The sequence below is a fragment of the Fukomys damarensis genome, unplaced genomic scaffold (assembly GCF_012274545.1).
Source record: "Fukomys damarensis isolate Sample0158 unplaced genomic scaffold, DMR_v1.0_HiC HiC_scaffold_19, whole genome shotgun sequence".
Taxonomy (NCBI): domain Eukaryota; kingdom Metazoa; phylum Chordata; class Mammalia; order Rodentia; family Bathyergidae; genus Fukomys; species Fukomys damarensis.
The window spans coordinates 9,587,057-9,600,783 of record NW_022900931.1 but is presented as its reverse complement, the minus strand read 5'-3'; the positions used below and the strand labels follow the sequence as shown (position 1 = coordinate 9,600,783).

At 49.6% G+C, this 13,727-nt stretch overlaps 1 protein-coding gene and 1 pseudogene across 1 annotated transcript in view; one reads left to right on the top strand and one right to left on the bottom strand.

The window, feature by feature from the left end:
- Positions 1-5,582, bottom strand: part of Card10 (caspase recruitment domain family member 10) — a 29,926-nt gene extending 24,344 nt beyond the window's left edge. Inside the window, exon 1 of the mRNA XM_010614080.1 lies at positions 5,390-5,582. Coding sequence (XP_010612382.1) covers positions 5,390-5,582 — 193 coding nt within the window. The remainder of the gene's footprint in view (positions 1-5,389) is intronic.
- Positions 5,583-10,480: 4,898 nt separating this feature from the next.
- LOC104855267 overlaps positions 10,481-13,727 on the top strand; it is a 9,215-nt pseudogene continuing 5,968 nt past the window's right edge.

Below are 13,727 nucleotides of genomic sequence, written 5' to 3'. Positions count from 1 at the left end.
GCGGGCCACCGGGGCCGCAGCTTGCTGACCACACGGCATCCTGTGGCGCGCACATGTCACATGTCCCGCGTGTCACACTACAGGCAGGGACCCCGAGCTACCATCCCACACGACCTACCATCACTCTACCATCACTCTACCCGACCCAGATGCCACACACCTGGTCGAAATCCCATCTGCCCCACCTTCAAGGAAATGACTACCTCCGGGGAGCTCCCGAAGTCTCTCCCCCAAGTCCCCCAAGTACAAGCATTCCTATGACCCCTGTCAGCTGTGCATGGACCCCGAGCGTGCACACTATCTGGGACCCCTGAGTCCCCAAATAAATTGCCTGGCACTGTCCCTCAGACTCAGGACTCCCTGAGCAGGCAGCGGTCAGTATTTCAGGGCTGCACTCCACCTTCCCTACTGTGGAAAGCCCCGTGGACCGGCCACAGGGCTCCGCATTTCTCAGGGGTGTTTCTCTGGATGCTGGTCCCAAAGAGGTCCGTGGTTAGAACCTGTAAATTCGAGAAATGCTGTCTCCACGCTCCCCTCCCCCATGCACCAGTGTCGCCAAGCAAGATAAAGTCTGACTTTTTTGCTAAGACCCAGGATACCATCTCCCTGGGTACTGGAACTTGCCAGCCATGCCTGCTGTGGGGGCAGGCTGGGGGGAGCTGAAAGACATGTGAGTCCCCAGATCCCCTCATACCTTCTGAATTAGATGTCACGGCATGTATTACTCATCGAGGGAAACAAAAAGTTTTCAATTAACAAAGGCTCTGAAAAGTCCTGCAGTGCAGAAACTGGTTTAAACTTACAAATCTTAGTAAGAAATCTGGGTCCTTTCCCAGCCTTAATTCACTACAGCTCGTTGTTCACTTGTTTTTGTTGGGGGTTTCACCTGTTTACATGCAGAAGAAACTTGGAAGCTCTAGTGCAAATCCATCGGTTAACAGAGGAGAAAGCCCAGTCCTGGAACTGGACCAAATTCACACAGGGAGGCAGCCGTGGAATGAGGCCCAGGCCTTGGCCTCCTTCCTCCTCCCAGTCTAGGTCCAATCTCCTGTCACACACCTTCCTCGTCCAAGCCCTGGGTGCCAGAGCCTCTTGCTGGCCTCCCACATGAAGAGAGCGGCTCCTCCCACCAACAGCCAGCTCACTGTGAATATTTCGAACTTGACCAGGAGAATAGGGTGAAGCCTTGGGAAATGAGTTTGTGGTTAATTATTGTCTCATCCAGAAGCTGGGCTCCTAGATTAAACTCCGCAGGTAAGCGGTCAGAGAAGCCAGGGAGATCTGGATCTGAACAGGTCCAGGTCGGGTAGCTGAGTACCTAGCATTCCTGGGGAAGCGGCAGAGATTTGGGGGCCCCACACTCACACAGTTGCACTCGGAATCACACCCTAGCTTGCACACACACACACTTGCCCTCTATAGGCAGGGAGCCAGGCAGGGGGAGCAGGGATGCACCCCTTCCCCTCAGACACCTGTCCCTGGCATCCGCAGCACCAAGGTGGACAGAGGAGATTAATGATTCGTGATCATCCTCTGCGGATTCCCCTCATTCATCTTCTCCCTGTAGCTAAACCAGGAAAGCAGGGCTGCAGCAGAGAGGCACAGTCTACACTCTGTGCGGGGGGGCCCTGGGGCCCAGGCCAGGCTCCTAGCCATCAGCGGTGTTTCTTCCCTAAGCCTCCATTTCCCCATCTGCAGAAGGCAAGTGGTGAGTAATCACTGCCACACCTAGAGAGGAGAGTGGTGTAGGCGCAGAGAAAGTGCCCTGGAGTCCTACATTTGCCTTCTGAGACACCTCCTTGGACAAATTCCTTCCCCTCTGAATTTCTGTAAAATAGCGTAAGAGTTCCGCTCTGTGGGGACACGGTGTGCCCCAGACATGAGGACCCCTCGTCTGTGAAATGGGTACAGGAACCTCGATCTGTCTTCTCTCTGGTTCACCCCAAAACCATTCCCCTGCCTCAAATCAGGCCACACACTCCCCGTCTCCTGCCCCTCACCCAGAGCCTCTGAGCTACACTCTGTGTTCATCAGGGACATTATTTGGGGGGCTTTTGTCATTGTTTTTATTCTTTTTCTTGTACTGAGAGTATTGCCTTTGCAATGAGCTACTATAGCCTCACCTCCCCCCCGTTTTTGTGACAGGGTCTTTCTAAGTCACTAAGTTGCCCGGGCTACCTGGGCTCAAACTTTTGATCCTCCTGCCTCAGCCTCTCAGAATGCTAGGATCAGATTACAGGCGTGCGCTACCACTCCAGGCTAAGCTGTCTTAATTTGGGGGACAGAATCTCTCCACACGTTTCCCAGGCTGTCCTCCAACTCCTGGCCTCAAGCCATCTCCCTGCCCCAGCCTCCCAAGTAGCTGTGAGTACAGGTGCACACCACTGCATGTGGCCGAGGGGTTATCATAAAAACCATCCAATTTTAAAACTTCATTGCCCATCAAACTGGAGCAAACTACAGACTGCCCCTAGGCCCAACAGCTGCCCCATCCCCTCTCCTCCCCTGGTCCCTACTCATCAACGACCATTTCCATCCTGGACACTGTCTGTTTTTTTCCACCTCGGGGCCTTCTTCCAGCCTGTCAACTGCCTGGAGTGCTTGTCCCTCAGCTCGTGGGAAGGATGTTCTTTGAGCTATTCTGGCCTCTGATCAGATGTCACCTTCCCTGGGAAAGGAGCCTGCAGGCAGGGAGTTCCCTGTACCCCTCGAGCCACCTGGCTACCTTCTGGGCACCCGGCATCCCCTGGGGCTGTGACGTTCTAATGCTCTCCTCTTCCACCCAAGAACTGTGCGGTCCTTGGTCAGCCGGAGGGGCTGGAACCTTCCCAGGAGCAGTGGCAGATGAGAGGCTGGAGAAATACGGGGTAGGGGACAAGGCCAAGGCCGTGCTCCTCACGCTCGGGGCTCCCACTCTTAGTGACAATACTGTCATCACTCTCCTCGCCACACCAGCTCAGGCCAGAGAGGCAGAGCCCCTTTTCCACGCAATCCGTTGTCATGGGCTACCTAATTCTCAAAATAGTATCAACCTCTTAGATGTCAGATGTGTCTCCCAATACCGAAGAACGGATTTAGAGACAAAAGAGGTTACGAGTGGGAACGGTTTATTGAAGAAAGCTTCTGAAAGACAGGTGGGGTCCTGAGAGGGGGTGTGGCTGAGGCTGTTTGTCCAAGGGCATTTTATACATCAAAATCGCAAGATGGGTACAACGTGGGTGCTATGGGTCAAATATAGTCACTCTACAGGGTGACAAGTACAGTCGCTTAGCTAATATTGACCCAGTGGACCCAAGGCATAGCAAGGTATATCAATCGGCAAGCGTCATTAACCTTAGCTTGTCTATAACTTGTAGTGGAGAAAGAACAAAGGCATTTTTGGAAAGGGAGGGAGGAAGGGTCCGGATGTTTCGGTCACCTACCTGTGTGTCTGATGCGTGGCTGGGCCCTCTGGGCCAGGTGATGCTACTAACTACAGCATGGTCTCAAGCTGCTGTTTATTTTTAGGGAGGCCTGCACAACTGGCCGTTGTGTTTCGAGGCCTAGCTTTTAGATTCGCCTCCAGCCACAGTTTCGACCTCTCATCTTTTGTAACAACTCCCTTGAGGTCCCATCCCACTCTTGACTGCCTATTAATTTCTACCTCACTTTGCTGTCTATAATACTTTCAGAGGATCAGTCCCCAGCCCTATACCTTCCCCCTTTCCTCTTTGACAAGCTCTGATTGTACCCCAGGGTTTGGGTCTTTGTTTATCGGCTGTGTGGGACGGGGTCCATGGTGAGCCTGGGTTCTCCCCCACCAGCCACGGACCTCACTCACCCTGTGCGGCCATCTTGTCGCCACAGCAGGGCCTGGGCCATTGGGATGCTGGCACAGAGCCTGGCACACAGCGGCTGCTAATTAGGGGATTGGTATGTGGGCCCAGACTGGGCACAGCCCAAGCACTGGCAGCCGCTACATGCACATCCTCAACTGAGTTCATGCGGTGCCATTCGTCCCTTCTCCACCCCCTTCCCAGGATCCCCAAGTACCCTCTATACAAGGGGCCTCCCTAACCCTCACCTGTTCTGGGAGAGAGGGCTGGGAGCAGGGTGTGGGGAGGCCATGGTGTCAGACCACAGAAACTCCGGCCATAAGAACGACCATTTTATAGATGTTGGGGTAACTGAGGCTGCAGTGGCCCCGGTGAGCCCTGGCCTCATCATGGCACAGACAGGAGGGCTGAGGAAGCTGACATGGGAATGTCATGGGAAGCCGCCCTCCAGCATCCTGAGAGCTGGGGACTTTCACAAGGACCACACAGAAGGGTGGCCCTATCCTCCCCTTCCACACCTTACCCACCTCAACAGCCTGGGCCATGGGCAGAGTAGAAATGGTGCCTCATCCACACTGAACTCATGATCTGTGCATGGGGCACAGTGAGGGGTGGGGACTGCGGAAGGCTGGAAAGAGACCCCCAACATGGAACCTAGGCTTCTCTCCTCCATCCCTGAGGGTGGGCCACCCAACCACCTCTCTGCACCTCCATGGCTACTCTGTGCCCAAGGTGGTTGGAGGGAGACTCCCATCCCAGCCAGCCCTTCACCTGAAAGAAGCCAGAGACCCTGCAGCTGAAGCCGCCACCTCCGCAGAGGGTGAGGAGGGCATGCCAGAGGAGTTGGCTGCTGGGGCAGGCTGCCCGGGGCCCAGGATTCCAGAGAAAGGCCCAGGGAACTAACGGGGCTGAGTCATTGGGAAAGGGTGGGCCAGGGCCTCCGGCTCTGAGTCACCAAGGCCTTGCGTGCCTTCCCCGCCACCCATCTGCCGTGGCCGTAGGGTCATTCCAACTGGGTTCAAATCCCAGCCGCTCACTTCAGCGGAGACAGTCAGGGCTGTGTCTGGTGAAAGGACTGGCTGTATGGCGTGTGGTCGGGACAAAGTTGGCCCTCAACAACAGGCTCTGTGTGGCAAATTTCCAGGGTTAGCGACTGAATCGTCTTGATACCACCCCCCACAGGCCCTCCAGTCACTCCATTGTTCAGATGAGCAGACAGGTTTGTCCAGGTCCCACGGCAAGTGCTGTGGAGCTAGGGGTCTTAGTACTCTGTGCCTGTGCCTCTCGCTGCTGCCAGCCCAGCTCTCTCCCCAGTCTGTGCCCAACCCCGTATGTGTCAGACCTACCTGAATCGACCCTGAGAGAGTAGGCACTCCCCTACGGCTTGGCTTAAGTCATTGGCAGCCACAAGAGATGGAAACTCTCTGCACTGCGCACAGACATCAAATAGTACAGGTAAGGAGGAGACGAAAAAGAAAAGGGTGTTTGGGCAGAAGAAACATCACACGCTAAGGCCCTGTGCCCGGAAATCTCACCCCAAGGCGTGCTGGTGCCTTACCTGCTTTCACACGCACTGTTCCATAGCAGCAGCCCTGTTCCCTTCAAGCCGTGACTCAGGAGGGGCGAGGTGAGCTGGCGGTCCTGCTGGAAGGTGGTGGGTGAGTAATGGGCTCGCTGGCGTTCTCCTCGGAAGGGGGAGCTACTGAGGTTGTAATAGATGCCATTAGTTGAGAGGCCAGCCAGGTGCCAGGTTCTGGACTGACCCATCTCAAGCACCCCCTGAAGGGCAGCTGCCTCAGGCACAGTGGAGGAAACCAAAGCTCAGGCAGGGCTGTGGCCAAGCCGCCCCATCCCAATCAGGAATCTGCCTTGCCTCCTTGAAGAGTAAGGGCCCAAGCTGTGGATAGGGAGTTCTGGGTTCAAATCCTTACTCTGCCCCTCTTTTGTGACTGGACTCCAGGAAGTGGACACCTCCTCTCACTGCCTCCTTTTCCCTACCTGTGGGGGCGGGGGCTGAATGGGAGCAGGAGCACAGGCTCGCAGCCAGACTGCTGCATCCTCCCTCTCTCTGGCCTCAGCCTCCTGATCTGTGAATGCAGAGGTAACAGCGTCCCCAGCGGTACTGTTCTGAGGACAAGCAAGGGAATGAGGTCACATGGAGACCTTAGCTCAGGGTCCTGCACGGAGTAGATGTCCTAGACAGTCACCCCTGATACCATAGAGGATGGGGCCCCTCAGATTCCAAAATCCTACACGACATTCAAGTTCTCTCCTGAAATGGTATTATGTTTGTATATGGCTTGCACACATCCTCCAGGTGCCTTAAATCATCTCTAAAATACTTAAAACACTACATGCTATGGAAATACTTGCTCTGCTGTATTGTTTTTAATCTGTATTATCTTTATTGGTGTACAAGGGATAGACCCAAAGGCCTTGTGCATGCTAGGCAAGCATTCTCTCACTGAGCTACATCCTCAGCCCTTTTATATTTTTATTCTGAGACAGGTTCTCTCTAAATCACTAAATTGCCTGGGCTGGTCCAACTTGCAGTCCTCCTGCGTCAGTCTCTAGAATGCTGGGATCACACTGCATGCAGTTATATTGTTATTTTTTATTATGAGTTGTTTTTTGCGGGGGATTCTTTCCATCCAAGTTTGGTTGAATCCATAGAGTGAGAACTGCAGGGCCGGGGATGCAGCTCCGTGGTTCTGCTGCCTGCCTCACAAGCTCAAGGTCCTGAGTTGATCCCTATTATCCAAAAAAAAATAATAAAAAAATAAAAAATCTGACTCCATAGAGTAGGAACTAGGGATGGGAAGGGCTGACTGTATAGTGTTGGCTGTTATAATCCCCAAGACCCTACCTGTTGGGACCACCTTCGACCCTAGCAATTCATGTGACTGCAGGCTTGGCCCGCCCACTGCCTCCTCCCTGCTCATCCTGGCCTGTGCCTGGTCACCTGGGCCCACAGAAACCTCAGACCAGCCCCACCTCCATCAGCACCGCTCGTGCACTTTCTCATCACGGCCTTCTACATGCCTTCCTGTCTCGGCACCCAAGTCCCCTTCTCCCGCCCCACTTAGGCAAAAGAGGAGGACGTTCGGGTTCTTCTGACTCCAGTCCTATTGCTCTCTGGCGCTCACATCAAAACCTGCCCGCTCTTATGTGTTTGTCTGCCCCATAGAATGTCCACCCCTGGGCACAAAGATGCTGCCACCTCCTCCATCGCTGTGTCATTAAAGCTCAGTGCCAGGCAAACAGCTGGCACTCCAGCAGTGTGCGTAAAAACTGCGGACTTCTCAGCGGATGTGTGAAAGGTACATGTCGGCTCCTGATGGCCCACAGTCCGAGCAGAGCTCGTCTGTGACCCCCACAGTTGCACTGAATGAATGAGTAAGTGAGTAAGTGAGTGAATGAAATGCATTCAGTCCCAGTGATTGGGGTCCCAGAGCTCAGAGGACAGAAAGCCAGGGACTCGGGCAAGAATAATAATTCCCAACATTCCGGAGTACTTGTCCCAGGACAGTTTTTCTTTCTTTCCACAGATTAAGACCTTTCGTCCTCACAGCAGCCCATGAGGCATCTGCTGTTACCACCTAGATTTTATAGGTGAGGGATCTGAGGCATAGAGTCAAGTACGTTTCCCCAGGTACCCAGCTGGGGAGTTGGCAGCCAGGGAATTAAGCCTAAAACTCTGGTTCTGAAAGCTTTACTTTCAGCACAGCCCAGCATTGCAAGCAGGAGGGCTTCCCGGGGAGGGGCGGCAGAAGCGGCCCGGAGGAGCGAGCGGATGTCATGTAGGATTTGTGTAGAAGGAAGCTGAGTCTGCCTTGGTGCAGCTGGCATGGGTGGGGCACTGAGGAAGAAGGTTACGTGTGCTATGTATCAATCCACCCAGAAACACAGTGGCAGAAAGAAACCAGCAGCATTTATTTAGCTCGGGAAGCTGTAGTCTGGGCAGGACTCGGTAGGACAGCAGACAGGGTGACAGTTGGGACAGCTGGGACTCCTCGGTCCCCATAGTCTCTGTGTGATCTCTACAGGACAGGCGGTCAGCTTCCTAGCCAGTGGTTTCAAAAATGCATGTCAAAGAGACACAGGGGAAGCCATTGCCTGTTATGATCTGGCCTTGGCTGTCAGCCAGTGTCACTTCTGTTATATTGGTTACAAGGCGACCCAGGCTGGGGGAAGGGAAGACTAAGTGTCCCCAGTTCTCTGGGTGGAGAGCATGTGGGGTGGGAAATACTGCTACAGAGGGTTCTGAAAAATGTGTCATGCCCCGGCAGGTAAGCGAGCTGGGTCAACATGTTGGCCCAGGACTTACTCTGCCTGCACAAGGTGACTTCTGTCTTCAGGGCTTAGGGTGGAGGTGGCAGCCTGGTGTCTCTGATATAAAATATAGTAGGGTACACAGATCTGACACTTGTAGCTCCGTGCATTTTATCTCTGTATATATCCAGGTAACCGCCACGCAGGTCAAGATACTGACCATTTCCAGCCGCCCTCTGATAGCCTCCCCATGGCCCCTCCAGGCAAGACCCCTTCTAGGGGAAACTGACTTCTGTCACCAGGGACTAATTTCACCTCATTAATCACCCAGCATCTGTTAGCATGTGTCTGAATCTTCCATTCACCAGAGCCAGTGAAGCCCCCTCACATAGGCCGATTCATGTATAGATCGCCCATTCCCATAGTCCTCTGTGTGAACAGACTGCTTTATGGGCATTTGAGTACTTCCTGTTTGAGGGCTCTACCTACTCCGTTGCTATTAACATCCATACACACTTCCTTTCACCAATATAGCTCTGCCTCGATGTTGGGCACATACATAGGAACAGGAAGGTTTAGCTGCAGTTTAGGTTTATCTTCAGCCCCAGGGTACCTGCCAAACAGTCTTGTCACACCCTTGTACCATTCCACACAGCCAACAAGTGTGTGAGCTTCCAGTCCACCTCCCACCAACATCTGAGTTGTGGGTATTTTCAGTGTAACTCCATCTATTGGAAATAAAGTGGAAGCCAGCTTTTTTTTTTTTTATTGAGTTTATTGGTACATTTAGGGATACAGTACAGTTACATTCATTGTTGGGATCATGTACCTTTACATGGCAAGTCTTGATTCTCATTTTTTTCCCCTTACCTCTGCCCTCCCTTCACCCCCTCCTCCCCTCCCCATCTACAAACACTTTATTTTCATCTTTTCATTCTCTCACATTTTTTTCTTTTCCCTTTTTGTTCTTCCCCTACGTATCACACCTTCCCTACACCCTTAGCTCCTTTCCTCCCATTTCTAAATGTCAGTAATCTTATTAGAATCTTATGCATTGTTGCAGAATATTCACACCAGGGAAACTATTTGGTATTTACACATGTGGGACTTATTTATTTCACTTAGGAGTATATCTTCAATATGTATCCATTTTCCTATGAATGAATCTATTCTCTCGCTCTTTATGGCTGAGTAATATTCCATTTTATAGAAAAACCACAACTTCTTTATCCAGTTTCCAACGGATGGGCAAATAGGTTGTTTCCAAGATTTAGCTATTACAAACTGTGCCGCTATAAACATGGGTGCACATACTTCTCTGTGATATGATTCTTTTAGTTCTCTTGGAAAGATACCCAACAGAGGGATGGCTGGGTCAAATGGAACCTCCAGTCCAAGCTCTTTGAGGTATCTCCATATTGATTTCCATAGTGGTTGCACTAGTCTGCACTCCCACCAACAATGGAGGAGGGTTCCTTTCTCCCCACAACCCCGCCAACATTTGTTATTGTGTGATTTCTTGATAGCAGCCATTCTTTGTGGGGTGAGGTGGAATCTCAGTGTTGTTTTCATCTGCATCTCTCGAATGACCAGTGATGTGGAACATTTTTTCATATATTTTCTTGCTGCTTTCACTTCTTTGTATGAGAAATGTCTGTTCATTTCGGATACCCATTTTTGAATCGGGTCTTTATATTTGGGGGGACTGATTGTTTTGAGTTCTTTATATATCCTTGATAATAGTCCTTTGTCTGAGGTACAGCTGGTAAAAATTTTTTCCCACATTGTAGATTGTCTCTTTTTTTTGACACGAGGTCTCATTATATAGTGAAGACTGGTCTTGAACTCACTGTGTAGCCCAAGCTGTCCTCAAAACTCCCAGCAGTCCTCATGTTTCACAGGGCCAGGGATTTAGCTCAGTGGTTCTGCTGCCTGCTTCGCAAGCACAAGATTTCGTTCAATGTCAGGTACCAAAATTTTTTTATAAAAAACAAAACAAAAAATCCTCCTGTTTCAGCTTCCCAAGTGCTGGGATTACAGGCATACACCGTGCACCTCCACACCTGGCCAGAAAACAGCCTTTTGAATGAAATCTTTCTAAAAGCCACCATTGTGGAAGAGTAGTTAATGGATACACAGTTTTATAAGCATGATTTCATTAACAGAGCAAGACAGAGGAATGTCCTAGGAGATAAGGAGGTGGTGAAAATCCTTTGTAGCTTGGCATGGTGGTGCATCCTGTAATCCGAGCACCTGGGGGGCTGAGGCAGGAGGGTAGTTTCACATCTGAAGCCAGCCTGTCTACAAGGTGAGACCCTCTCTCTAAAAAAAAAAATGAGGCTGAGTGCCCTCTCTGCCTTCCGCTTCTGACGTGCTGTCCCCCGAGCCATTGGATGTGTGGCAAAGATATGTTTCTTCCCATGCCAGCCCGGAAGGCCACTGCCGCGGTTATTTTCCTTTATGGATCGGGAGATACTGGGCCAGTGATGCCTGTAACATTAAACATGAACATGGCTATGCCTTCTTGGTTTGATGTCATTGGGCTTTCACCAGATTCTCAGGAGGATGAACCTGGGATTGAACGAGCAGCAGAAAATGTAAAAGCTTGAAGAGAGCAAGAGGTGAAGAATCGCGTTCCTCCTAACAGAATTTATTTTGGGAGGACTTTCTCGGGGAGGAGCTTTGTCTTTATACAGTGCTCTAACCTTTGTCTTTGTACACTGCTCTAACCACACGGACGGAAACGGCTGGTGTCACTGCATTTAGTTGCCGGCTCCCACTTCGGGCTTCATCAACGCAGGTCCTATCGGTGGTGTGAACAAAGATATTCCTATTTTCCAGGGCCACGGAGATTGAGGCCCTTTAGTTCCCCTAAGGTTTGGTTCCCTTACTGATGAAAAACTAAAATCGTTGGTAAATCCAGTCAATGTAACCTTCAAAACCTGTGAGGGCAGGATGCACAGTTCACGTCAACAGGAAGTGACAGAGGTCAAGCAATTCATTAATAAACTCCTACCTCCAATTGGACGAAGTCGTCAGGAGGCCTCGTGCAGCAGGACACCAGCAGCAGAGCATAAACTTCTTCCCCTGCCCAATCTTAGAACTTCTAATGTTTGCAGTGTTAAAATGTCTTGCAAATACACATCAATGGGCCAAGCGTGGTGGCACACGCCTGTAATCCCAGCACTCAGGAGGCTGAGTCAGAAGGATCTCTGTGAGTTCAAGACCAGCCTGGGCTAAGTAGTGAGTCCCAGGTCAGTCTCAACTACATAGTGAGACCCTGTCTCAAAAAAAAAAAAAAAAAAAAAAAAAAAAAAAAAAAAAAAAAAGAAAAAAAAAATCAATGATATATAGTAAATAACGTTTCCTTGTGGGAAATTTATGATCTTTTAAGTTTCTATACATGTATTTGTAGATGTGGCTCAGAAGGTACCAGTATTAAAATAGGTGACGCAGCAAGGTTCTTTTTCTCAGATATAATTCAGCAAAATAATAATATACTGCAGCAAGATTTTTTAATTACACCATTTGAAAATGACCAGTATGCTAATGATAATTTGTTCAGGTAAAACAAACAGTTTAGGTATAAATGATCCATGCATGCTGTGACTTACTCTCTGGACTTATTCCCAAATCGCTTATTCACCAAGCAAGGTCTATATTCTTCTATGTATGCACATGTGTGTCTGATTGATTTCACTTATCCACTTATCTAAAAATGTCTCAAGCTCACCCTTCTCTGTGACTCAGTAATACTCCATTGCACAGAAATCAACACATCTTTATCCATTCATCAGTTGATGGCCATTTGGGCTGCTTCCAAGATTTAGTGATTACACACTGTGCCACTATAAACACAGGTGTGAGCCGGGCGTGGTGGCGCACTCCTGTCATCCCAGCACTTGGGAGGCTGAGGCAGGAGGATTGCTGTGAGTTCGAGACCAGCCTGGGCTACATAGTGAGTTTCAGGTCAGTCTCAACTACATAGTGAGACCCTGTCTCAAAAAACAAACCAAAACAAACACAGGTGTTTGGTTTGATGTTATTAATTCTTTCCAGAAGATACCAAGAAGAGGTGTGGCTGGGTCAAATGGAACCTCTAGTTTTAGTTTTTTGAGGAATCTCCACACTGATTTCCCCAGTGGTTGCACCAGTCTACACTCCCACCAACAGCGGAAAAGGGCTCCTTTTTCCCTGCCAGCATGTGTTATTGGTTGTTTCTTGATAATAGTCATTCTTTCTGGAGTAAAATGGAATCTCAGCCTTGTTTTTTGTTTTCGTTTTGTTTTGTTTTGTTTTTAGTACCAGGGATCAAACTTGGGAACCTGCATTTGCTAGGCAGGCAGAGGAATCACTGAGCTAATCCCCAGTCCCTCAGCATTGTTTTAACTTGCATTTCTCAAATGACCAATGATGTGGAACATTTTTTCATACATTTATTTGCGGTTGTACTTCTTCATCTGAAAACCATCTGTTCATTTCAGATGCCCATTTGTGGATTGAATCTTTAAATTTTGGGGATCTGATTTTGTTTTAAAAATTTTTTTCCCATACTGTAGGTTGTCTCTTCACCCTGTTGGTGGTTTCTCTTGCTGTGCAAAAGCTTTTTAATAAGATGAGATCCTACTTATTGATTCTTTGTGATATTTCCTGTGTGATTGGGGTTTTGTTCATAAAGTCTTTGCCTACAACAGTGTCTTCCAACAGTTCTACTTATTTAATCTTCCAGCAAACTTACCATTTGTTTTCATATTTAGATCTTTGATCATTTCACTTTTAGGTTAGTGTGCGGTGAAAGGTAGGGGTGTAGTTTTCATCTTCAGCATGTGGAAAGCCAGCTATCCAGGACCACTTATTAAACAGGCTATCTTTCTTCCAGTGATGGTGTTTGGCCCCTTTGTCACAGATACGGTAGCTGAATATGTTTGGAATTATTTCTGCATCTTCTAATCTGTTCCACTGATTCTCGGGAGGCTGAGACAGGAGAATCTCAAGATAGAACACAGCCTGGGCAATTTAGCGACTTAGTGAGCCCCACGTAGGCTCACCGATTAATAACAAATGTACCAAAGTGATGTTTGTGTCATGGGGAGTGTTATACTGCCTCTAGATGTCCCCCAAATCCTCCTGCACTCATAGATGGGGCTTTTCAGAGCTGGCAGGATCTAGAGTGTGTGATGCTCTGGGATTAAGGGTGCCCCACCTGGCTGTGGCTGGCACTGCCCAAAGGGCAGGTAGCCTGGATGGAATATAAAGCCAGCCTTGCTTGTTCACTGCTGCCGCTGCTTCTGCTGTTTTGCTACTTGTCTGCTGCTGTCTCCCGCCTGCTCTGTGATGTCCCTCTGCCATGCCTCCCTGCCTTGCAGCCAGCCTACTATGAGACCAAAACCTCTACAAACTGTGAGTCAAAATAAATCTCTCTTTTAACTTTAGATGTCAGATATTTTATCTTAGCACAGACAAAAGTAACAAAGATGGGGCAGCACAGTAAGCTTGTGCACTTTCTGCAAACCTAAAATGACTAAAAAATAGCTGGGTATGGTTGCACATGCCTATAATTCTAGCACCCAGGAAGCTGAGGCAGGAGGATCTCTGACAGTTCAAAGCCAACTTGGTCTACACAGTGACACTTTGTCTCAA